Genomic DNA, 27146 nt, shown 5'->3' with positions numbered 1-27146 from the left:
TCCATCACCAACTCCCGGAGTTCACTCAAACTAATGTCCATCGAGTCGGTGATGCCATCCAGCCATCTCATCCTCTGTCGGCCCCTTCTCCTCCTGCCTGCAATCCCTCCCAGCATCAGAGTCTTTTCCAGTGAGTCAACTCATTGCATGAGGTGGCCAAAGTATTGGAGTTTCAGCTTTAGCATTAGTCCTTCCAATCAACACCCAGGACTGATCTCCTTTAGAAGGACTTTAAAGTTTAAAACATGCATTCCATAGAAGCTGCATGAAGTCCAGATACCTCTAAGAGGGACTTTTTATCAACCTTACAAGGGCACTTTAAATAGGATTTGGTTTTTGTAAATATTTCCAGCTTCTGACTTTAACTAAAAATTTTTTCTGAATGACTTCTGCACCAGAATGAATAACTCTCTCCTTCCTTACCTTGCTTTTAAACAATTCTTTTTTGTTAGAATTGAAGTAGAATACACAGGGCCTAAAGATTGTAACTCTAAGATTTGATAAAAGAACATAGCAAATAATGAGCTGTGAAGAAAGGACTTTGAGGTCTGAATTTTGCTTTTATAATATTTAGATGTAGATATCCAATGGGTAGGACTTCCCAGTGGCTCAGTGGTAAAGAATCTGCCTGCAATGCAGGTGACCTAGGGTTCATTTCATAGGTGGGGAAGATCCCCTGGAGAAAGAAATGGGGACCCACTCCAGTGTTCTTGCCTGGGAAATCTCATGGACAGAGGAGCCTTGTGGGCTAGAGTCTACAGGGTTGCAAAGAGTCAGACATGACTTAGTGACTAAACAGCAACAAGAATCCAGTAGGCAATTAGAAATACAGACTTGAAACTTAGAAGAGAGGCAGAAACTGAAAGTTTGCTATGTTTGCTTCAGAAGCAATGGGAGTGAATGAGATTACCCAGAGAATGCATGAGGAGCCAAGAAAAGAGCACTGACTTGGCACTAATACAAGTTAGTTTGTGGGTATGCAGTATTTGTCTTCTATCTCCACAAGCTTGAAAATTTGTTGACTTTGTTATAGACCAAATAAATATTTAGCCCAAATTGTTCCTATTTGCTGCTTTGTGGTTTTCTGACTATTATGAAGCTTTTGGTTAAAATCTCATGTATTAAATACTACCTGCCCTACCCAGCTCACTAAATGAATACAAGGATCTTGGGGCAGAATCTTAATAAGTAGATAGTTGGTGGGATTTGCTGCCTAGAATAAATATTAACATTAATTTACTGGCCGAATACTATAAAGTATGAAAGTGATCAGAATCCATAACACTTTATCTTATTCATCTATGGATGAAGACACTTCATATAAGTAACCTAATTTTGTTTGTTATTTTGCTAATATGTGGTTAAATCATGTTTCTTTTAATTTTTTTGTTTTTGTCACTCATTAGTAATATTCTCTTTATTTCTTTAGGTTCCTGAGCATGTGAAATTGAATAAATCGTTCACCAACTGTCATGGAGTCTACATATCCTCTTGCAGGACCCCAGATGAATACCAGGTATAGAAATATTTTTACAGAATGTGTTTTTCACAGTTACTCACGTAACTTGGGTTGGAAGAAAGGAGAAAAATATAATTTTTAGAATCAGGAACATCTGGGTCCATATCCCAGCTTTACCATTTATTAGGTGGGTGACCATGATCAAGTTATTTAACTTCTCTAAGCTTCAGTTTCCTCATCTGTAAATTGGGACAGTAATCTCTATCAGAAGGGTATTGTGAAGGGTTAAGTAAGACTACTAAACTAAAGGGTCTGGGACATTGTAGGCGCTCAGTAAATCTTGGCCTCATTTCCTCCTTTCTTTATTTTAGTTTCACAGAGGATCTTTGTATTGATGAAAAATAGTACCTGAACTTTTGAGGCTAAAGATCACATACATATTTATTTACATCCTAGACAAATGGGAAAGTGGTTGAGTTCCTTCCCTCTTATAAACTCTAATTATTTGATGGGACAAATTTCACACTGAATGTACCTAAGCCTTTCCCCACTCAATGTGGTGTTTGGAGGAGGAGCTTGCCACCTGTCTCCTAATTTTCTCAGTTTGTCACTACTTTGAGGAGCAGGCAAAATGGCTTGAGTTATTTGGCTCTTTGGATCATTTATTGTTCTTTTTTCCCCCTTGAGAAGAACAATTACTGCTGACATGTGAATTTCTTTTCTTCTAAACTAGAATTGCAGCCATGAGTTACCTTTATTCTCTGTGTTATTTTTCTTTGTGCCAGATGTTCTTGATGAAGAACATGGGAAACATGACCCAGAGAGGCTATCATATTCCTTTTGCTTAATTTTGGCCCTTCTGTTCTCTCCTGTTGCTACCTCTTATTCTTTGAAACTTTATCAGCCTTTGTTCTTCTCTTTAATTTTATTATTGGGTCAAATCCATTCCTTACATTCTAGGGAAAATAATATACTCATGTGATTTAAATTGATAATTCCTGGCATATGCAACTCTAAATTTTAGTTCACTTATTGAACTCTGGTTTTCAGTAATCTGTGGGCTTTTAGGGCAGCAGCTTTGAATGATTTTTGTTTACAAACCCCTTTGAATGTCTAATAGCCGTGAATTTCATTCCCTAAGGAAAAGTACTTTTATATATACATGCAGAACTTTGCACCCAATTTCAAGGTGTTTTTATCTTTCTTGCCTCTCAAGTCTGTCTCCTTATATACTTTAGATTAAGGAAAAAATTAATAACAACCAGGTTCTGTGCTAATAAGCACTTTGCATACATTATTTTTATTTAATCCTCACAACAAACCCATGAGGAATGGATACTATTATTATCCCCCTCTTTTTTTTTTTTTTTTAATGAGGAAACTAGCATAGAGATCTTAACCAACCCAAAGTTATACAGTTGGTAACTGGTATGCTGCTGCTGCTGCTGCTAAGTCGCTTCAGTCGTGTCCGACTCTGTGCGACCCCATAGACGGCAGCCGACCAGGCTCCGCCGTCCCTGGGATTCTCCAGGCAAGAAAACTGGAGTGGGTTGCCATTTCCTTCCCAGTAACTGGTATAGCCAGTGTTTAAAGCTGAAATGATTTCTCCTGTGCACTATAAGGAAGTAAACCTGAACTAGTGCAGGTGCGCTACTACTTACTGCAAAAAGAAATGGACTACTTACAACAAAAAGAAACAACTAACTTTGAGCACTTACTGTAAGCCAGGATTTCTTTCTAAGCATTTTATATATATTGACTCATTTAATTAGTATTCACTATAACTCTCCCAGGAGATACTGATATAATTTTGTTTAGCAGTTGAAGAAACTCAGGCACAGAGACATTGATTTGATCATGGTCACATGGCCAGCAAATTTTGAAGCCAGGTTCCAAAATCAAAGACCTAAGCAGCGGATAGTCAGGCTTTGCTTTTAACCCTTAAATCATTCTTCCTCTCACCAACTGGTAAATAATAAATATATTAGATGTAGAGACATAGATAAATTGACCATTTGTCACTTAACTACCTTTGTGACTTTGAACAAATTTCTTAATTTCAGATTGTGTCTTTGTTTCAAATAAAGAGAGATTAAAAATCCTTATAAAGATTTGAAAGCACATAGCTAAGAACGTGGTAGAGCCAGAATGAACCACGGTCTAAAGCGTTACATCATTCAGCTTCTAGTAGGATAAGCTTTGAAATCAGCCACACTTGGATACAGATTCCAGCTCTGCTACTTAGTTGTTGTATCAAGTTGTAGAAGTTGGAGTTTGTTATCTCTAAAGTGGACAATAAAGTGTCTCAGAAACAGTTTTAGTGAGAAATATTGTACACTAAAGTGCCTAGTAGGATGCCTGGTTTATAGCAGATGATCTGTGGATCTGTGATGATCTCTGGATCTATGATGATCTCTGGATCATCATAGCAGATGACTGGGGCCAATATTTTAGTTGGTAAGTTTTATCAGGTGATACATGAAAGTAAGATTTAGAACAAGATATTCTTAGTATGTGATATGATAAATATTTTTTCAGTTCAACTATTTAATAGTCTACTACAAGGAGATCCAACCAGTCCATTCTAAAGGAGATCAATCCTGGGTGTTCATTGGAAGGACTGATGCTAAAGCTGAAACTGCAATACTTTGGCCACCTCATGCGATGAGTTGACTCACTGGAAAAGACTCTGATGCTGGGAAAGGTTGGGGGCGGGAGGAGAAGGGGACGACAGAGAATGAGATGGCTGGATGGCATCACTGACTCTGTGGACATGGGTTTGAGTGAATTCCGGGAGTTTTTGATGGACAGGGAGGCCTGGCGCGCTGTGATTCATGGCATCGCGGAGAGTTGGACACGACTGAGCGACTGAACTGAACTGAACTGAACTGAACCATGCAAAAGCACTTTTGTAGGTAGCTCACTGTCAGAGCTTTCTTGCTTTAATTACATGTGACTTTAGCTGATATTTTCTCCTAGTTCTTTCTTTCCATTAGTTTTCTTATTGTAGTTTTCTCAAATTACTCACTTATATAAAATAAAAACTCTCTGATGGTACTCTATATGATTTAACATTGCTTTATGTTGCTTGCATGATCTTTGTTGAGGAATTATTGATGTTTTTCTGATGCTTCGGTAATTGAACTTATGTGGGGACTTCCCTGGAAGTCCAGTGGTTGAGAGTCCACTGCCGGAGGCACAGGTTCAATCACTGGTCAGGGAACTAAGATCATGCATGCCATGTGATGCTGCAAGAAAAAAAAAGACCTCATGTGACAGGGCCTAAGATACCAAGTTTGAAAATCCTGAAAAGGTTTTGTGTTTTTCATAATTTTTTAAATATTACCCTTAAATTAGTTCAGAAAGACAGATATTAATTTAAAATTTAAATTCACGGTTTATATTCATTTTCTGTTACTTGAAGATTTTATAGACTTTATACTCAGTTCTTTTTTAAAAGGCTTATGTGTATATAAATGTATATGTGAATAGGAAAAAAAGGACATAACTTTTGAGTGTTTATTCTCTTGATAGTATAGTTACAAGAGATTTTTCTTTTACTTTAAAAAAATTTTTTCAAATCTTCTAAAGTTACAAAAGTAATCATAAAAGCCCTGTTATTTAAACTGTTTCTTGTAAAATTTGTCTGTTTCTCATTGTGCTTTGGTGTTTTTTTAAGGTTTTCTTCAAGCAGGATGGTGCCTTTCTATTTTCCTCCATCAAAATGTGCACTTTGGAACCCAGTGCCAATTGGAGATTTCATCTACTTACATCTCCGTTACTACAGGTTAAAGATGCTTCTATTTTCAAATTAAACCAGTATAAACAGGAATCTAAGGAATATGTAAGGCAGTAGTTACTATGAATAATTATTTTTTTAACATTTCTGTCTAGGCTCCCCTGAGGCAAAATATTCTTTCTGCTTCTTCGTAAACCTGTTCCTTATGATTCTGAGAAGTAGTCCTAATTTCACAGTAAAATATTCTGTAAATCTGAGGTTCTAAGTATTATAGGACTTCAAGAGGCAAAATATAATAAAAACTGAGTTTTTCATCATATTTCAGCATGGTATTTGAATAACATTGAGAAAATTGAACTGATTTTGAGTGGATAGACCATTTTAAAAAGGAACGTAAAATATTAGAGTTACGACCAGGATTGTGAAAGAAAGACATAGAAGCTTAGGCTTCAAGTAATAGAAAATAGAGATCCACTGAGATATTGTATATAAGAGAGTTACGTGTTAAAAGCAGAGTTCTAAGAAGAAAAGATCATAGTGGGGAGAGCTTAGAGTCAGCCCTAAGCGGGAGTTGGTTTTCTGTAATCTAAGTGATACAGATTTATACTATAGTGGTTTAAGGTGTTAAACTAGAGCTAGACTTCCTGGAGGATTAGATCCCAATTTACCCTTTCTTATTTAAGTGACCTCAGTAAAGTAGCCAAGGATCAGTTTCCTTATTTATAAAATGGGGGACTTCCCTGGTAGCTCAGTGGATAGGAATCTGCCTGCCAATGTGGGGGACAGGGTTTCGATCCCTGATCTGGGAAGATTCGATATGCCATGGAACAACTAAGCCTGTGCGCCACAACTGCTGGACCCATGCTCTAGGGCCCACAGGTCTGGGTGCTGCAACTGTTGAGCCTGTGTGCTGCAACGACTGAAGCCCGCGTGCCAGGAGCCTGTGCTCTGTGACAAAGAGAAGCTGCCGCAGTGAGAAGCCCATGTACTTCCAAGAAGAGTAGTCGCTGCTCACCACAACTAGAGAAAGCCAGCGCAAAAAAAAAAACAAACAGCAAAGACCAATGCAGCCAAAAATAAACTGAAATAAAATGGGAATATGACACTTGTTTCATAGTACTCTTACAAAGATTAAATGAGACAGGCTTTAAAGCAGCAGTTGGCACAATACTTGGGCATAAGAGGTAGTCAATAAATGTTAGCTATTTTAAGGGTTTAGAGCAGTGTAGCAGCATTGAGACCAAGAGGAAAGGATGAAACAAGGTGCTTTGAAGAAACATTTTATAGCATTTGGTGATCAACTGAATAGAGGAACTAAAGGAAATTATGTGTCAGAGAGTGTTTAAGTTTTAAACTAGTTGGCAGAGAAGGGTGATATCATTGAATATGTAAGGCAATGATTACTGTAAATAATTTTTTAAACAATGTCTTGTGGAAGTTCAGTTAAATATTTGTTAGACCTGTTGATTCTTTTCTACATGTCTCTTAACCTATGTTTTCTATTGCTCTCTTTCTTTGCTACATTTTGAGTATTTCTTTTGTTCTTCAGCTGTCCTAATTTACTCTTTAGCTGTGCTACTTATTAGTTGGCCATCTAACCTGTTCATTTAGGTTTTTAAATGTATATACTATACATGTGAAAGATAATTTATAATATATATATATATATATACACAATTTGTAGAATAATAAATTTGGTCTTTTTTAATAGTATCTTGTTCCTTGTTCATATTTTGGAGTCCTTTTTGATATTTAAGCATGTGAATTGTATTTATATTTTGCATTCAGCAATGCTGGTAACTGAAGTTCATAGATAATATGTAAACAAATGGATGTGACTATCTCAATCAAACTTTATTTACAAAAATAGGAGACCTCATAGTTTCTTGATCTCTGCTTTGGGTCATAAAATTAAACAAATGCCTCAAGAATAACTATAACTTCAGTGTCTGCTTATTGCAATTATGCTTTCTAGGCAGCCCTCCTTACACCCTGCCTTTGACTCTAGGATTTCCCAGCAGTGATCTTTCTGTACATTTTAAAAGATATATATTGTACCTTAGGCAACATTTCATGACAGAAAGATTTTTTAGGCTATTAGATCCATCACATTCATAAAAGACTTGTTATTTTTCAGAAATCCAAAGCTTGTGGTAACTGAAAAGACCATCCGACTTGCTTGTCGTCATGCTAAACAGAATAAAAACAACTTGCCATGCTTTTTACTTGGTTCTCTCACAGTAGATGAAGGTAACATACTTTGAAAAATTACTTTTATGACTATAATAGACTTTATGTTTACTGCTGCTGCTGCTAAGTCACTTCAGTCGTGTCCGACTCTATGCGACCCCATAGACGGTGGCCCACCAGGCTCCCCAGTCCCTGGGATTCTCCAGGCTAGAACACTGGAGTGGGTTGCCATTTCCTTCTCCAATGCATGAATGTGAAAAGTGAAAGTGAAGTCGCTCAGTCGTATCCGACTCTTCGCGACCCTATGGACTGTAGCCTACCAGGCTCCTCCGACCATGGGATTTTCCAGGCAAGATTACTGGAGTGGGGTGCCATTGCTTCAGCCAATTATTGTAATATACTTTAACCATTTTTTCTTTTTTTGCTGTATACCAATGTTAGGAAGATGAGTTAAAGTTGACACTGCTTATCATAGACTTTGCAGTCTGGTCATGTTGATGAATATATATGCAAGTTATTTTTTTTTAATGAGAGTTTACATATGTATATGTATGGCTGAGTCCTTATGCTATTCACCTGAAACTATCACATTACTTGTTAATTGGCTATACCACAATACAAAATAAAAAGTTAAAAAAATTTTTTTTTTAATTTAAAATGAGAGTTTAATGTACTCTTAGTATGAACAAAATACTTTCCTATAATCTGGGCTTGCTTGGTTGATTTCACATTTCATAATTGGCATTCTAAATAAACTGCTGGGCTTCCCTAGTGGCTCAGTGGTAAAGAACCCACCTGCCAATGCAGGAGACATGGGTTCAGTCCTTGGGTCAGGAAGATGCCCTGGAGGAGGAAATGGAAACCCACTCCAGTATTCTTGCCTGGGAAATCCCATGGACAGAGGATCCTAGCAGGCTACAGGTCATGGGGTCACAAAGAGTCAGACGCGACTTAGTGATTGAGCATGCATGCACACATAATAACTGCTGTTTTGTTCTACAGATGAAGAAAGTGTGACATTGACAATAGATCGTTTTGATCCTGGTCGAGAGGTACCTGAATTATTGGAAAGAATCCCTACTGCTTCTCTTCCTGGGGACTTTGTAATCCCATGCAAAATTCATACTCAAGGACTTTGTTCCAGAGAAATAATAATTCACAATGCCAATGACTTTAATTCAGCTTTCAAGGTAAGATTTGTTGATAATGTGATTATTCCTAATTCAGCAAAGAATCAAATTAGGTGTACTGTGTTATATTTTAATAAACCCATATTTAATAGATATTCATAAAAATTTCTGACTAAATGATTGTTGACCTAAAATGCAATTAGCTATAGTTTCTGAGGATGGAAATTGTAGGTAGATAATATGGGTAGCATTCTGGAAGAGGAAGCAACATGACCAAGATAGCAAAGTACAAAGGATAACATTGAGGGTGGAGATTTTTGCTGGATTTGTGGGCAGTCAGATTTCAAAACTAGTGTGTGTAGATCAGAGAGAGCCTTGTCTGCCAAGCCAAGGAATTTTAACTTTGTCTAATGGGCTGTGTTTTTCATTGAAAATTTCTGAAAAGAGGAAGTACTGTTAAATCAAGGATGATTAATGTGATAGGGCAGGCTGAAAAGAGTCAGAATAGTTAGGCCTTGCAATAGTCAGGGATGTACTTGCCTATAGTAGAGTGGTGGCAGTGGGACCAGAAGGGACAGTGTGCATGATCAACTACAGAGGAAGAACTAACTCGACCATTTGGGGTAATAAGAATATAATCAAAGAGGAGTGGACTTCTTTATATAGATGGAGTACAGAAAATCTTGTTGTACAGCATAGTAAATCTTATTTGATTTAACATAATTTTTCTTGTAACCTTCTGGTCACATGGAAGAAATAAGAGAATTGAAATGTTGCAAATCAGAAATTTTTTTGTTAATGCAAGATATATGAAACAAAGCCTTTAGAGATGTGGACAGATTTCAAAATTTTAAAATAATCGTGTGATATTGATTCCTCAGGCTCTGCAGCATCATGTGTGTAGCAAAGAGTCCTTGGACTGTGGAAAACTACTTGCCCTGAGAGCTCATATCACTTCCAGGGAGAGTTTGGACACTGTGGATCTCAACTTGGATTGGGCAGCAGTGACTCTGGCAAACACCTTTAAGTGCACACCTGTGAAACCCATCCCCATCATTCCAACAGCTCTAGCAAGAAATTTGAGCAGTAATCTGAATATTTCTCAAGTGCAAGGTACCTATAAATATGGGTAAGTAGAAGACATATTCATCCAAAGTTTTAAATATCGGTCACATTAGTATATTTTCATGTTATTCACATAATATGAAATAATTGTTCAGTCAGTTTACATGCCTGATATGTGATGGCTAGAGAAATAACCAAGGAAGGTGATAAATAAAGTGGTTAACTTTTTAAAAAATTACTTATTTTTTTTTTACTTGTTTATTCGGCTACATCGGGTGGTAGTTGTGGCACATGGATGGGATCTTCAATCTTTGTTGTGGCCAGAAGGATCTTTAGTTGAGTCATGCGAACTCTTAGTTGCAGTTTGTGGGATCTAGTTCCCTGACGAGGGATCAGACTTGGGCTCCCTGCATTGGAAGTTTAGAGTCTTAGCTTCTAGACCACCAGGGAAGTCCCTAAAATTGTTAATTTTTGCTGAGTTAATTATTTTTCTGATAATGAGCCTAATGGAGGCTAGAGAATTATTTGTAATATGCAGTTTAACTTGTAGATAATGAGCACAGCAGATAAAGGAGATAATTAAAATGTTAAATACTCTTGCCTACTAAATTGTCAGCCACTTGAGGGTGGAGTTTCCTCATATTGCTGTAGCAGCATCCTCTCTAGCCTCCTATCCACCACTCTTGGTTTCTTAGGAAATGCATGCCAAATTGCTTGCTTTCTGGTCCTCAGCAGGGCTGCTTTCCTGAATTCTCATCCACTTTCTTTAATCATTGTCTGCTGACCTAGGTCAGACAATGTAAGCACCCACTGCTTTAAAGTCTAAAGCAATTCCTTTCTGGCTTCCTTTCCCACTGACTCCACCCTAGTTCCTGTTAGGTCTCCAGAGCTGAAACTGTTCAGCAAGGTAAACTCAACTCCAAGTCTTGTCTACCAAAAATGCCTCTTCAAAAAAAGATAAGAAAAAGGTTTTTCTTCTCCTAGTGTCCCTGAAATAGCAAGAAAATGCCTACATACTGATCAGAGCACCTTTCTGGTTGTAGTGGCACAAAGGAAAAAGTGTTCTAAAATGATGGAATGGTCAAAGGTCATAGTGCTTTTTAAATGTTTGAACTAAATTGAACATTTAAATTCTCTTGGTGTAATAAAGTGCTTCTCAATGAGGACACAGAAATGTGTGTTAAAATTAACGAAAAAATTAGTTTATTTTCGTTAATATCTGTGTCTATCTAGTAGTGAAGCAGGAATTTATCAGGTTGTCAAGGCAGAAGAGCTCTCAAAGCAGGTGTAAGTGTCATTTTACTAATGTAAAACTCTTGCCAACTCTGGCTTAATCATCATGGTTTGATAAGTTCATCATCTTTGTGTTTTAGGGTTATTATAACAATAAAATGTATCTTCTGTGGGACTGTCAAGACTTTACATCACAAATGGCATTGTTTTTACTTTTGTGTTTTAAAGCCATAACAGTAAAGTTAACTCTTGACTACTGTACTGTAGTTATCATATTCTTAAAACTTATTGTCAGTAAATAAGTACAATAACAAAGTATAAATGTAGTATAATGTCCTTTCAGGGAAAAGTGAGCTTTGGGGTTCTATCATGATTTGAAAAATTCTTTGATAGCGGTTGGAGGAATATAGTACAAGGAAGATTGAATACCCCTCACCTAATTCATTGTCCTTCATCGACAAGTCACATCTGTTGTAATCTTGTCAAGTCACCTGGATGCTTGATCACTTCCAGCAACAGGAAGTTCATTTCTCTCAGGGAAACCTATTTGGTTCTGAAATTGGTCAGCCTTGATTTTAATCCTTTTGATTTTTAAAAAGTTGACACTTTCAGAGCAAACTTTTTCAAAAGATGTGTAATCTTCATTGGCCATTTTAATAGATAGATAGAAATTTTAAGATATTAAATCTGTTCTATTTTGTCCTTGGAATTGCTGGAGTCTTTTTCTACACTTTGAACTCTTTTCTTTGTGTGAATGTGAGAGAAATTATTCATCTGAATCCTTTTCTCTGCCCAAAATGTACTTCTTTAGCACTCAGATTATTCTCTTTTAGGTAAAGTACATAGTTCCAATTGTTTTTATATGAATGTCTCTTGTTTAGATATCTCACCATGGATGAGACACGAAAGCTATTACTTTTGCTGGAATCTGATCCCAAGGTCTATTCTCTACCATTAGTGGGGATGTAAGTATTACATTACTTAAAACCTTTTCAGCCATATATGTAGTAAAGGTATATGATAAACATGTGAATCATTCTTACTATGAATATGTCATTAATACTCGGATCAAGGGAAAGGCTACCCACTCCAGTATTCTGGCCTGGAGAATTCCACGGACAGCGTGGGGTCACAAAGGAACGGACACGACTAAGCGACTTTCACCTTATAAAATCATGAATGCCAATGATGCTTAAGCTTTCTTATTTTAATAGCTGAACCAATTAAAGCAAGAATTTTGTCCAATCTTAGGAAGAATTCTAGTATATAAAACAAAGCTGAATTCTTCTGGTTGAAGCTGAAGCCTTAGAGCCCTGTTTCTTTAACTTTACTCACTATTCCAGTCCTTAAGGCAATTTGAAGAATCCAGGACTCAGAATATAACATTGTTTAAAATTCACTGCCAGGCAGTTTTCCAGAAATTCTCAGTATTTATGGCTGTCTCTTTCAAGTTAGTGGTTAATGACATTTAGATAGATTACTCAGTCAGAAATTTATCTTAATTCAGTATTTATTGAGTGCTTACCCTGTACATGGTCTTGTGTTTCATACTGTGTTGGGATTTAAAGCTCCTCAAGGAATGTATAATTTACTATGAAATAGACAGTTTAGACTGAGCTCTATTGCTGTTTTTAAGAGAGATGATAGTGGAAAGGCAAACTTGAGCTGGACCTTAAGTGTGTGGCCAAAAGAAGGAAGGATTGATGGAGTAAGAAACCCATGTATGGGAATGGTATGTGCAGAGTTAAAAAATAAAAGTGCACAAATGTTTTGTGGACTGTGAAATCTACTTACTGTCTGTTCACTCTGGTCTTGATAGTGGCTGTGTGTTGTTCCTGCTAACTGAGTATCTACTAAGAATTTTCTGTTTCAGGCTACCTTATATATTTATAGAATTTAGTCCTTTCAATAACTATGGTTTTAGGCTGCTAACTTCATCCTCCCTTATTTCAGAATATTCTTTCTAGTGCAGGCTAATTGATTAGTTCTTGTTTTCACCTCTATTGTTAACCATTTTCTCTCTCACCATTTGACTACCATTTCAGGTGGAAAAGGACAGAAAGTAGTGCTATCTCTGTAAATATCTATCTATAGTTATAGCTATATCTACAGTCTCCCTCCTAATTATCACCATGGTTTAATGTTCATAGGTTTCTTAATTATAAGCCCTTTAATCTCTTCCTGGTGAATGCCAAGAATCTCTGCCACATTACCTTGAGAAGAACATAATCTAAAGAATGTTAAATACTAATTTGTAAATGACTATAGTTCTTAATTTCTATTTTTTGTTTTAGCTGGCTGTCTGGAATTATACATATCTATAGTCCTCAGGTATGGGCCTGCTGCTTGCGATACATGTTCAGTTCTTCTATTCAAGAAAGGTAAGTGATATTTTTCATCAGTTCGCAAAGAGTCGGATACGACTGAGCAACTGAACTGAACTGATATTTTTATTTTGATAGGGTTTTATTTTGATCTTTTCCTCTACTTATGTTTTATTGGTATCATTTAAGATTCACGCAATGCCTTAACCTTTTATATTATTTACAAACCAGAAGAACAAACACACCAAGAAAAACAAATGTTATATTAAATAGGAATAAAACCAGACAAAAAAGATGACGTTGTGCTAAACTTGGAAATATCAAGAAATTCACTTGCCTAACTCCGGGAGTTGGTGATGGACAGGGAGGCCTGGCGTGCTGTGATTCATGGGGTCTCAAAGAGTTGGACACGACTGAGCGACTGAACTGAACTAGACTGAACAACAGTACTGTAACACAAAAGATACATTTTTAATGAGTGGGGAAAAATAAACCCTAGGGATCATGTACTCTAGCATTCTATTTTATAAAAACGATTAATTTTCATTGATGTCACTGAAAATAAGTTAGAATTTTTTTACAAGTGTTTTATTTACTTAGTGCTACTGATAGTACCCTTAGAAACACTTGAAGTTTGATATTCTGGGAACTAAAGTATAAACTTTGAAAATAATAAACTTTTTGACCTCACTTCCTCATTTTATTTTGTACATGATACCACTATTTGCCTCTTACTTTCTTTGTCTATTAAATGAAAATTCCATATTCTCTTTCTGTCTGCTTTGGTGGCTATAATACATTTAAAAGAAACTTTAATGGAAAGCCAGGGCAAGTACATGACAATAAATCAGACATACATAAAGATGCATAATAAAAATGTCTCTTCCACCCCATTTCCCCAGATACCCTATCCCCAGAGACAACCACTGTTAAAGGAGTGCTTCCTTTGTGAAGCATAGACAAACATCACCCTTCTTGACCTATAAAAGTTAAATAAAAAGTGAGATCACACTGTTCACCCTTTTCTCTGTTGCTTTTTTCTTTATGTCATTATAACTTAGAGATCATTACTAAATCTTGGCACATATAGATTTAACACATATGTTTTACAACTGAATAGTAAATAATAGATACTACATTTTTAAAACTGCTCCTTTTCCTTGCAGATAACTTTGTGTTATACATCTTTGTGTGCAGATAATAGTATATTTGTAGAATAAATACCTATGTTTTTTTCTGGGTGAAATAGCATATAATTTTAAGTTTTGGTGCATGCTAAGTCACTTCAGTCATGTCCCACTGTATAAGACCCTTCCAGGCTCCTCTGTCCATGGGAGTCTCCAGGGAAGAATACTGGAATGAGTTATCATGCCTTTATCCAAGGAATCTTCCCAACCCAGTGATCGAACCTATGTCTCTTGCATCTCCTGCGTTGGCAGGCAGATTCTTTACCACCAGTGCCACCTGGGAAGCTTTGGTAGATATTGCCAATTTGCTCTTCAAAGACTACCAATTTATAATCTTTCTGACAGTGCCTGTTTTCTCCATCCCCTCAGTAACACTGTGGAATAAGTATTTGTTGAGCGCCTACTATGTATCAAGCACTATTCGTGATATTGGCAGTAAGCAGTACACAAAATAAAGACCCTATAGATAAATGCATTAATAGGAAAAGTAAAATAAATAGTATTTTACAAGGTGATAAGTGCTGTGAAGAAAAATAAGCAGGGGAGGTAGATGTTGTGTTGAAATAGTGGCAGATAGGGTTGCAATTGTAAATAGGGCAGTCAGGCAGGCAAAGATTTGAAATGAGGAAGTAAGCCGTGTGGCAGTGTCCCAGACAGATGGTTACAAAGGCTGTGTGTGAAAGATCACCTTGCATCTTTAAGGCACAGAAAGGAGGTAGTGTGGCTGGAGAGGAGTGAGGGAAGGGAAAAACAATAAGACCTCAGAGAGGTAACTGGAGGGCCATCATTAGACTTTGATCTTTGCAAACCTGACAGATGAAAAACATGGCCTTTTCTGATGTTTTATCACATCAACTTCTTGGAACTTCCTAATCATGTCTCTTGCCTTTATTCTATTGGATTGTACATCTTTTTCACATTGCTTTATAACAGCTCTTTTTCTTACTCTCTGTATGTATGCATTTATATAATATGTAAAGTATATAGAGAAAATGGGCTTCTCTCGTGGCTCAGCAGTAAATAATCTGCCTGCAGCACAGTAGACACAGGAGACATGGGTTCGATCTCTGGTTTGGGGAGATCCCCTGGAGGAGGGCAAGTAATCCACTCCAGTATTCTTGCCTGGAAAGTCCCATGGACAGAAGAGCCTGGCGGGCTATAGTCCATAGGGTTGCAAAGAGTCAGACACTAGTGAAGCAACTAAGCACACATGCACACACAGAGGTATATGTATTTATTAAAATATATGTGTTATATGCTACAAAGATTGTATATATATATAAATGTTATAAAAATGTGCATATGTATATATGTATTGGTGGGATTCTCAGGTGACATAGTGGTAAAGAATCAGCCTGCCAGTGCAGGAGACACAGGTTCAATCCCTGGGTCGGGAATATCCTCTGGAGAAGGAAATGAAACCCACTCAAGTATTCTTGCCTGGGAAATCCCATGGACAGAGGAGCCTGGTGGGCTGCAGTCCAGTCTGTGGGAGTCACAAAGAGCCAGATGTGACTGAGCACTCTATAGATACACAGGCACAAGTTTATTTCCCCCCGAATGGCATTTTATTTGACTTTGGTTAATATTTTTTCCCAAATAGATGTTTAAGTTAGATTTATCCTTTCTGTTTCTATTTTGGTTAGAAAGGATTTTTATTAAAATAAAAATCTCTTTAGAAGCTTTTACAATTCTACCTTTTACATTTTATTTTAATTATAAAATCCAATTAGTTTTCCTTGCAATAAAACAGAAATTAAATGTTCATTTTAGCATATTAGTACAATTAAGTTTTATTATCAGTGACTTGGTCTTGCTTTAATTACTTATTGATAGTAAATGCTCGGTAAAGTTAGTTTTGAAGCTCTCTCTGTTAGTCTGAAGCATTAGGCAGTTTCTTTGATACCTGGACTCTAATGCCACCCTTTAACCAAGGAGGCATCAGTATTGGTTGGCATAGCTTAGGTTGATACTTGACAGCATTCTGATCAGTGGTCTTATCTGACTCTCAAGCGAGGAATTGAACAGAATGGGCATTCTATCTCCTAAATCCCCACTGCCTTATTTTGTTAATAGTATAATATATCCCCAAATCATTTTCATTCAACATTTTACAGAGTAGAGAACTAAAAGTATTTTTAAAGACTGGGTTTTGGTGTGTGTTTTAAGGGCTCTTGATTACTTTACAAATATTTGTTGAGTCATGTAGTGAACAAAATGAATATTCATTTTATCATTGTTTACAATAGTGAAATACTGTAAATAATTTAAATACCCACTTTTAGAAGTCTATGTGAATCAGTAATAGCACATCTGTATGTTATATTACTGGATAGTAACTAGCAAAGAATATCAAAGGTATAGTATAGAATAGCAGAGAAGGCAATGGCAAGCCACTCCAGTACTCTTGCCTAGAAAATCCCATGGATGGAGGAGCCTGGTAGGCTGCAGTCCGTGGGGTTGCTAAGGGTCGGACACGACTGAGCGACTTCACTTTCACTTTTCACTTTCACACATTGGAGAAGGAAATGGCAACCCACTCCAGTGTTCTTGCCTGGAGAATCCCAGGGACAGGGCAGCCTGGTGGGCTTCCATCTATGGGGTCACACAGAGTCGGACACGACTGAAGTGATTTAGCAGCAGCAGCAGTATAGAATAGTGACATGGAAGGACATCCAGGATTGTCAAGTAAGAACTAGCAAATGCAGTTAAGGAAACAGTTCCATTTACCACTGCAGCAAAAAGAATAAAATACCTAGGAATAAACCTGTCTAACCTGACCTGTACTCAGAAAACTATAAGATACTGGTGAAAGAAATCGAATATGATACAAACAGATAGAGAGATGTGCTATGTTCTTAGATAGGAAGAATCAGTATTCTAAAAATGGCTGTCCTACCCAAAGCAATCTACAGATTCAGTGTAATCCCTCTCAGATTACCAGTGGCATTTTGCACAGAATTAGAACCAAAAAATTATACCATTTTTATGGAAACACAAAAGACCTCAAATAGCCAAAACAATCTTGAAAAAGAAAAATTGATCTGGAGGAATTAGGTTCCCTGTCTTCAGACTATGTTACAAAACTACATTAATCAAGACAGTATGAAAAAATATGTACTGGCACAGAAACAGAAATATCAGCCAGTGGAATAGGATAGAAAGCCCAGCAATGAATCCATGTACCTATAGTCATCTAATCTATGTCAAAGAGAAGAGTATACAATGGAGAAAAGACAACCTTCTTTAATAAGTGGTGCTGGGAAAACTCAACAGCTCCATGTAAAAGACTGAAATTAGAATGCTCCCTAACACCATACCTGGAGAAGAAAATGGCAACCTACTCCAGTATTCTTGCCTGGGAAATCCCATGGACAGAGGAGCCTGGCTAGCTACAGTCCATGGAGTCACAAAGAGTTAGACATGACTGATCGACTAAACAACACCACCTAACACCATACACAAAAATAAACTCAAAATAATTTAAAGACCTAAATGTAAGGACGGACACTCTAAAACTTAGAAGAAAACATAGGCAGAACACTCACTGACATATATTGTAGCAAGATCTTTTCTGACCCACCTCTTGGAGTTATGAAAATAAACATAAATAGGTGGGACCGAATTAAACTTAAAAGCTTTTGCACAGCAAAGGAAACCATATACCAAACAAAAAGACAACCCCTAGAATGGAAGAAAATGTTTGCAAATGAAGCGACTGACAAGGGATTAATCTCCAAAATATATAAACAGCTCATGCGGCTCAATATCGAAACCAAGCAGTCAGCATCAGTTAGTCGCTAGTTGTGTCCGACTCTTTGCGACCCCATGGACTGCAGCACGCCTGGTTTCCCTGTCCATCACCAACTCCTGGAGCTTGCCCAAACGCATGTCCATGGCGTTGGTGATGCCATCCAGCCATCTCATCCTCTGTCGTCCCCTTCTCCTCCTGCCTTCAACCTTTCCCAGAATGAGCGTTTTTTCCAGTGAGTCAGTTCTTCACGTCAGGTGGCCAAAGTATTGGAGCTTCAGCATCAGTCCTTCCAATGAATATTCAGGACTGATTTCCTTTAGGATTGACCAAGTAACCCAGTGAAAAAATGGGCAGAAAACCTATATAGAAGTAGACATTTCTCCAAAGAAAACATACAGACCAACAAACACATGAAAAGATGCTCAGCATCACTTACTAGAGAAATGCAAATCAAAGCTACAATGAGGTATTATCTCACACTGGTCAGAATGGTCATCATCAAAAAATCTACAAACAATAAATGCTGGGGAAGATGTGGAGCAAAGGGAACTCTCTTACACTGTTGGTGAGGATGTATTATAAATTGGTACAGCCACTGTGGAGAACAGTATGGAGGTTCCTTAAAAAACTAAAAATAGAACTACCATATTACCCAGCAATCCCACTCCTGGGCATATACCTGGAAAAAAAATTGTAATTCCAAAAGATTTATGCACCCCAATGTTCAATGTAGCACTATTTACAATAGCCAGGACATGGAAGCAGCCTAAATGTCCATCAATAGAAGAATGGATAAAGAAGATATGGTGCATATATATATATATATATATATAATATAATGGAGTATTACTCAGCCATGAAAAGGAACAAAATTGGGCCATTTGCAGAGATAATGGATAGACCTAGGGATTGTCATACTGAGTGAAGTAAGTCAGAAAGAGAAAAACAGATAACAAATAATATCACTTGTATATGGAATCTAAGAAAATGATACAGATTAATTGGAAGGACTGATGCTAAAGCTGAAACTCCAATACTTTGGCCACCTCATGCAATGAGTTGACTCACTGGAAAAGACTCTGATGATGGGAAGGATGGGGGGCAGGAGGAGAAGGGGACGACAGAGAATGAGATGGCTGGATGGCATCACTGACTCGATGGACATGAGTTTGAGTGAACTCCAGGAGTTGGTGATGGACAGGGAGGCCTGGTGTGCTGTGGTTCATGGGGTTGCAAAGAGTCGGATACGACTGAACAACTGAATTGAACTGAACTGAACTTATTTGCAAAGCAGAAATAGACAGATGTGGAGAACAAACCTATGGATATCAAGGGGGGTGGTGGGTAGGATGGATTGGGAGATTGGGATTGACATATATATACTACTATGTATAAAGTAGGTAACTAATGAGAATCTACTGCAGAGCACATGGAACTCTACTTAATGCTCTGTGGTGACCAAAATGGGAAGGAAATCTGAAAATGAGGGGCTGTATGTTATGTAACTGATGCAGTTTGCTGTATAGCAGAAACTAACACAACATTGTAAATCAACTATACTCCAGTAAAAATTAATTGCAGGGAGTGTGGGTTCAAGACCCGGTCAGGGAAAAGTAAGCATAGGTTTGCTCTTCAGTTTTCTTCCAAAAATTGGACTGTTTAGTCTGTTAACTCAGTTGAGAGACTCACATAGAATTCTTTGCTGTGCTTTTGTTATTTTCAATAAACTTTAAGTAAATGGCAATTTTTTTGTCCAGGGTTTTTTCGGAATCTGGAAATTTCATCATAGTTCTCTATTCTGTGACACATAAGGACCCTGAATTTTATGAATGCCTCCCTTGTGATGGCAGGTCACCTGACCTTCGATTCCAGCTACTAACTAGCAAGGAGACATTACGCCTTTTCAAAGTAAGTGTGATTGGATCACCTAGCACACGAATGACTCTTGGCCTTTTAAACCCAATGGTCTCTACCCTTTAAAACAGTAACTCAAAGCATTAGGCTTTCTTTATTTTTGATCAGTCTTACTTAATATTAACTTTATTCATTTATGGTTAATTTCGTTTTGTAAATTTTAGGACATACGTCCAGAACCAAATTCACAGAGTAACTTTTCCATGTTTTTCTAAAACCTTTTAATACTATATCAAGAATTTATGTATTGTCTCATTTTATGATATTGAGAGTTAATTTGTGATCTTAGTGTTTCCTTTGTCCTGAAAATTAATTTTTTAAATTATGGGTATAAAAAATGATTCCTCATAGTTAAAAGTCAGCATCTATAATATGTAATCCTTGGAATCAGAGTGGATTGTTGCTGTACCCAATAACATACATAAAAATACATTTAGGTGACAGTCACAGAAAAAGTAGGTCTTTGAAACCATAAGTGTCATTATGCAAAAGCATTCTAAGCTGGGATTTGCCTCGTGGTCCATTGGCTAAGACTCTGTGCTCCTTCCTGGTCAGGGAACTAGATCCCACATGCCATAGCTAAGACACAGTATAGCCAAATAAATAAATAAAAAATAAATATAATAAAGTTTTTTTAAATGAAATTTATTCTTTTAAGAAAAACATTCTAAGGCCAATAATAAAAAATAATTCTAAAAAATAATTATGTATCTTTTTACAAAAATATTGACAATCCCTAAATAATGGTGTGTTTCTACTCAGATCTTATTTTGTGTCTTTAATTTCATTTATAGGTTGTATTGATTCATGAATCAAGTTTTTGTATTTTAATTACAAGCATAATCATCTTTGAGGTATAATTACTTATTTCCATTTTAGAGACCTGTATCCTTCACTCATTTTAGTCTTCAGATTGTATCCTCAGTTTAAAGTTACTATTTAACTGAATCCTGGTTATTAAGTTGTAAGTTATATAGCAAAGTTAAGTTTTCACTTTCATTTATATAGTAAGCAGATAGATAGTTTTTTAAAAGGTTGCATAAAAATAGAACCAACCATATGATTCAGTAATTCCACTTCTGGGTGTTTATCCAAAGGAAACAAAAACACTAACTCAAAAAGATACCCACACCACCATGTTAATTGCAACAGTATTTACAGTAGCCAAGGCATTAAAGTAACCTAAGTGTCCACAGATGGATGGGTAAAGAAAATATGATTTATATTATATGTTTATATAATGGAAAACTATTCAACCATAAAAAAGGAAGGAAATCTTGCGATTTGTGACAGCATAGATGGACTCTGAGGGCATTATGCTAAATGAAATTGATAAAACATAGACAAATACCATATGTCACTTATATGTGGAATATTAGAAAACAATTAAAACATTTCATTGAACTCACGGACAGAGAACAAACCGGTGATTTGCAAGAGAGTGACAGGATTAGGGAAGGTTTGAGGGCAGCCAAAATGGCCAAAGGTAGTCCAAAGATACATACTTGCAGTTTTAAAGTAGATTAGTCATGGAGATGTAATATACAGCATGGTGAGTATAGTTAATAATACTATACTGTATTTTGAAAATTCTTAGCATAAGAAAAAAATTATCATCTGTATGGTGGTGAATGTTAACTAGACTTAATTGTGGTGGATGTTTCACAATATATTCAAATATCAAATCATGTTGTATACCTGAAAGTATTATAATGTTATGTCAATTATATCTCAATTTAAAAAATATTTTTTTAAAGAAAGATTACAGTTACAGAAATCAGAATTCCCTTTCCTACCCAGTGTATCAGAGCTACTTTTCATCTACATTGTATTCTCTGGTGTTTATTTAAGTCACATCTCAAAGTATGACCTATTTTATTTCAGAATGTTGAACCTTCTGACAAAAATCCAGTCTGTTTTGAACTGAGCGCTGAAGACCAGAATGCAGAAAGAGAGTTTTTTAACAAAGTTTCTAAGAATCTTTCAAATAAGAGGTAAAAGATATTTTTATTATCATGCTTTTTTAAATTACTTTCATTAGTTTTTAATAATTAAAGTAAGTCCCCACTTATTTCTGAGGGAACTGTTTGTAAATCTTATACCACAGGTGTCCTTACTTTAAATGCATTCCTTCATATTTGTAAGTTGGATGATCATTTTAATGAAGTGACAACTCTAATGTTCTCATTTGACTTGATTTATTACATAGGGGAACAAAAGTATTTGTCAAGAAGTTATCTTACTTAAGAAGAAACATCCTGTTTTTGTTTAGTTTGCTTTCTGTCTTCCCTTCCTTGTAGTTTTAAACCTAGGGCTATCAGATAAACTACTATAAAAATAACTCCTACTGTAAAAAAACTCCTCTACCTAAAACAGAAAGCTTCTAAAGCAAATGCACTTGGAGAATATTAAATAATGGCTTGTGACTTTTTGGGTCCAATATCTACTTTTGTGGAAAAGTAGATATTCCCTTTGTATTAAGGTTCTCCAAAGAAATAGAACCAACTAGTGCATAGAGGCCGTGGCACCCCACTCCAGTACTCTTGCCTGGAAAATCCCATGGGCGGAGGAGCCTGGTAGGCTGCTTCCATGGGGTCATGAAGAGTCAGACATGACTGAACGACTTCCCTGTCACTTTTCACTTTCATGCATTGGAGAAGGAAATGGCAACCCACTCCAGTGTTCTTGCCTGGAGAATCCCAGGGACAGGGGAGCCTGGTGGGCTGCCATCTATGGGGTCGCACAGTGTCGGACACAACTGAAGCGACTTAGCAGCAGCAGCAGCAGCAGTGCATAGAGAGATTTGTTTTTGCTAGTCTATTACTATTCTAACAAATTACCACAGACCTAGTGACATCTTCCCTGGTGGCTCAGCGGTTAAAGCGTCTGCCCCCAATGCGGGAGACCCAGGTTCGATCCCTGGGTCGGGAAGATCCCCTGGAGAAGGAAATGGTAACCCACTCCAGTATTCTTGCCTGGAGAATCCCATGGACGGAGAAGCCTGGTAGGCTACAGTCCATGGGGTCGCAAAGAGTCGGACACGACTGAGTGACTTCACTTTATAGTGACATCAAACGATGCAAATTTATTACCTTCTGCTTCTAGGAGTCAGGAGTCCAAAATGGGCCCTTGCAGCTCAAATTAAAGTGATGGTAGGGCTGCATTCTCTTTGGAAGTTTTAGTGGTAAATCCATGTTCCTTCTTCCAACTTCTAGAGGCCACCTGCCTTCCTTGTTGTCTGGTGGTCCTTACTCCACCTTCAAAGCTAGAAGCATAGCATCTTCAAATCTCTCTCTCTGACTTCTGTTTCTGTCCTTGCATCTCCTTCCCTGACTCTTATCTTGACTCCATCTTATAAGGACCATTGTGTTTACATTGAGCTTACCTGATCATCTAGGATAATCTCCACATCTCAAGATTCTTACCTTAAGGACATCTGCAAACTCCCTTTTTCCTTGTTCACTAACATATTCACAGATTCTGGGGATTAGAAAGATATCTGAAGTAAACTCTATCTTTGGGCATTTTAAGTTATTCTTGAAACAGGCTAGATCACCAGAAAACTATATTCTTATAGACTTGCAGGAACACCACCATTGACTGAAGGTTTAAGGCTTTTTTCAAGATTTTATTGAATGTTTATGGAAGAAAAAACCAAGTTAAGGGGACGCTTGGTAATTTCTTTAACTTTGTTGAAAAACAATGTCTGTTTTCAGCTCTGACCAAAGCTTTGATAAAGATCAGTAATTTTTAGATTTGAATTTTAGTAAAATGTTTATCCCGAGATAACTTGTTGAAATTATACAACGTTAAGCTTTTTTCTTTTTGTTTGAGTGCTAAAAAAAAGGTCACAGTGAGTTTTTTTTTAATTTTTGGCTGCACTACACGGGATGTGGGATCTTAGTTCCCCAACCAGGGATCGAAACTGTGCCCACTTGTTTTCTTTTTAAAAGTAATTGAGGGAATTCCCTGGTGTTCCAGTGGTTAGGACTCAGCACTTTCACTGCTGAGGCCTGGGTTCGATCCCTGATCAGGGAGCTAAGATCCACAAGCCATGTGGCATGGCCAAAATTTAAAAAGTAATGTACTTAATTTCCATTTTGAGCCCCTCTTCATTATGTGCAGTTATGGAAGCCAAATTTCAATCAATTCAAGATCTGTTTATCCTGTTTCCTCTGAGGTTTCTTGTAATTTAGAGGGACTAATGCTATGCCCTATGCTTCCCTGGTGACTCTGATGGTAAAGAATCTGCCTGCCAATGCAAAAAACCTGGGTTCAATCCCTGGGTTGGGAAGATCCCCTGGAGAAGGGAATGGTAACCCAGTCCCGTATTCTTGGTAGAGAATTCCATGGACTGTAGCCCACCAGGCTGCCCTACAGGCAGGCTACCTTCCATGCGGACACAAAGAGTCGGACACGACTATCACTTTCACTAACACTGTGCCACTACTGGTGATGTGGGGTGACGTGATTCTCATCCACCCACACCACTTGGCCATCTGCTGAGATGTTTTCTTTTGCATCTGGTCTTTGACAGTCGGTTGTACAGGTTCCTGCTGCAACCTCTTTAACCTGTTCAGGTCACTGGTTCTCTGTGTCTTGTCCATGCTGTGCGGAGGCATATGGAATATCATTCTGTATTCGCCATGTCCTTCTTGGGTATGGCAGGAGAGCTTTGTGGGATTGTTTCATTGCAGCACCTTGGCACAGAAAGAACTCTGTGTTTGCCTCTCCAGACTGCCAAGGTTTGGGACAAAGGTCTATTCTGCTGTCATATCTTCCACGTCTACTTAAGGGTTTCTGTTGTTCAGCCTGCTATGGAGACAGGACCCTTTCTTCAAAATTCCATTAATGTCTAAACTCTCTTAGCTTCCTTCTGGCTTTTCCTTCATCTTCCCTACCTCATCTTATTGAGATTTTATTTAGTTTAGGATGCACAAAAACCTGATGTATATATTCTTTCAAATTTTAGTCTTAAACTCTAATTTCAGCATTTGAAATTCAGTACCAACACTCAAAACTTTTTCTATGTTCTATTGAGGCACAATACTTGTGACACAATAACTGCAACTGACTAAATGGAAGGAGGTCCTTCAGTTAGTCTCAGAGTAGTTTACCATAACAGATATAAGTACACAGGAAAATGTAATTCCTTACTTGATTTTTCTTTCTAACACAGTGAGTGTTTAATGTGTTTAATATAGTGAGTGTACATCTCTTTCATCAGGTGATAGATTTTTTTATGGTAAATTCTATATCTTATGTATTTCTATGCTCCTTAAAGTGGTTAATCAGAAAATACTCAGTAATTTGCTTTATTATGACTTAAGAATAACTGGGTTATGGATGCAACTAGAGATGATCATACTAAGCGAAGTAAATCAAAAAGAGAAAGGCAGATACCATGTGATATATGTGGAATCTATGAAATAAATGAATCCATGAAACAGAAACAGAATCGGGGACATAGAGAATAGACTGGTAGTTGCCAAGGGGCAAGTGGGTTGGAGAGGGTTGAATTGGGAGTTTGGGATTAGCAGGTGCAAACGGGTATATACAGAATGGGTAAACAACACAGTCCTACTGTATAGCACAGGGAAATTATTCAATATCCTGTGATTAAACTATAATGGAAAAGAATATGAAAAAGAATGTGTATGTATGTATATGTATGTATGTATGTATATATAACTTAGTCACTTTGCGGTACAGCAGTAATTAACACAACATTGTAATTCAACTATACTTTAATAAAAAATAAGTTAAAAAAAAGAATAAGTGGGTTAAACTTGCCATGGTCAGGAGAAGGGGATAAATTATTAAGCATGAGTCTGACTGGCTCAACTTTCCTGATCATCTGACACTGGCTTGAAAAATAAAATAATTTGTGGCTGTCAGATACTAAATTAAGTGATCAAGATACTACTGTGTCTAATTAAAGGACCTTATTCAGCTTCAAAATGAAAGAAGAGTGCTCACTTCAGCAGCACATATACTAAAATTAGAATGATACAGAGAAGATTAGCTTGGCCTCTGTACAGTTGTGACATGCAAATTCATGAAGTGTTCCAGATATTTTTTTGAAAAAAGAAAGAACAAATGAATACTGATTACTGAAGACTTACTTTTTCTCCCCTTTGTTCTTTAGCTCTTCCCAGAAGTTACCTCCAGGGAAAATGCCAACAAATGATCATGACTCTGGTGTTGAAGATGAAGATGTTTCTCCAAGACCAATTCCTAGTCCTCATCCAGTGAGTCAGAAGGTATCACTGGTCTTAGAACTCACCTTTGTAATTAGAAACCTAAAAGTCTCATATTAAAGCACTCAATAATATATAAAGATATATATCGTATATTCCTCAGAGGTACATTTAATTATTATATGTAATAATATATATGAATATGTACACATTTTGTAATATCACCAGAACTCAACATTGTTTCTTATCTCCATATTTTGAGAAAACATTCTACTTGCTTTTGGAGATTGCTAGCAACCCATCATAATTTTTTTATTGAGGCGAACTAGTGGGTTATTTTAGAATTGTTCTGTCTTAATTGGACTAGTTACTTATTACAAGAAAAAGGAATGGGAAAGTTTTCTTAAATTAATATTATAACCAAATTCACCACAGCGAGTACTTTACTTACTCTTTTTGGATCTCCAGATCTTTTAGTTGATATCGATAAAAAGAATAGCAGTGAATAATTTCACTTAGTATGATATTTTGAAATACTTACTGGAAGACCCTTTCTTATTAAGATAAAAAAAACATTATTCTTTGGAGATTGAAATGGCAACCCACTCCAGTACTCTTGCCTGGAAAATTCCATGGATGGAGGAGCCCGGTGGGCTCTAGTCCATGGGGTCACAAAGAGTTGGACACGATTGAGCGACTTCACTTCACTTACTAGATGTGTTGAAGCATCTGGTCTGATAATTTTTTTGTTTTTGCAGAGAGGGTAAAAAAAGTCTGTTTCCTATTTTGAGTTCTGTGATCTAAGCAACGTTAATTGGTGTTCCAATGAAAAGAGTTTCATTGTTAAATAAGTTTGTGAGGGCAAGGACCTTATTTATTTTGTTCATAATTGTGTTCCTGGTACTAGCACATAGAAGATGCCCAGCAAATATTTGTCAACTGTCTAAATAA

The 27146-nt window shown here is 37.0% G+C and overlaps 1 protein-coding gene and 1 non-coding gene across 2 annotated transcripts in view; both read left to right on the top strand.

Moving 5' to 3' along the window:
• STIL (STIL centriolar assembly protein) overlaps positions 1-27146 on the top strand; it is a 63965-nt gene that overhangs the window by 13152 nt on the left and 23667 nt on the right. The window contains exons 3-12 of the mRNA XM_055402190.2: positions 1430-1516; positions 5139-5246; positions 7336-7448; positions 8391-8578; positions 9400-9647; positions 11698-11781; positions 13111-13197; positions 19839-19989; positions 21880-21989; positions 26144-26258. Of these exons, the coding sequence (XP_055258165.2) occupies positions 1473-1516; positions 5139-5246; positions 7336-7448; positions 8391-8578; positions 9400-9647; positions 11698-11781; positions 13111-13197; positions 19839-19989; positions 21880-21989; positions 26144-26258 (1248 nt within the window). The 5' untranslated portion in view covers positions 1430-1472. The remainder of the gene's footprint in view (positions 1-1429; positions 1517-5138; positions 5247-7335; positions 7449-8390; positions 8579-9399; positions 9648-11697; positions 11782-13110; positions 13198-19838; positions 19990-21879; positions 21990-26143; positions 26259-27146) is intronic.
• Positions 25967-26073, top strand: LOC129541862 (U6 spliceosomal RNA). The gene has a single exon (XR_008682919.1). It is a non-coding gene; the product is annotated as a U6 spliceosomal RNA (small nuclear RNA).

The sequence above is a fragment of the Moschus berezovskii genome, chromosome 4 (assembly GCF_049115385.1).
Source record: "Moschus berezovskii isolate FMDL1 chromosome 4, NW_MosBer_1.0, whole genome shotgun sequence".
Taxonomy (NCBI): Eukaryota; Metazoa; Chordata; class Mammalia; order Artiodactyla; family Moschidae; genus Moschus; species Moschus berezovskii.
The sequence above is the reverse complement of the archived record's forward strand: the minus strand, read 5'-3'. Positions and strand labels throughout refer to the sequence as shown.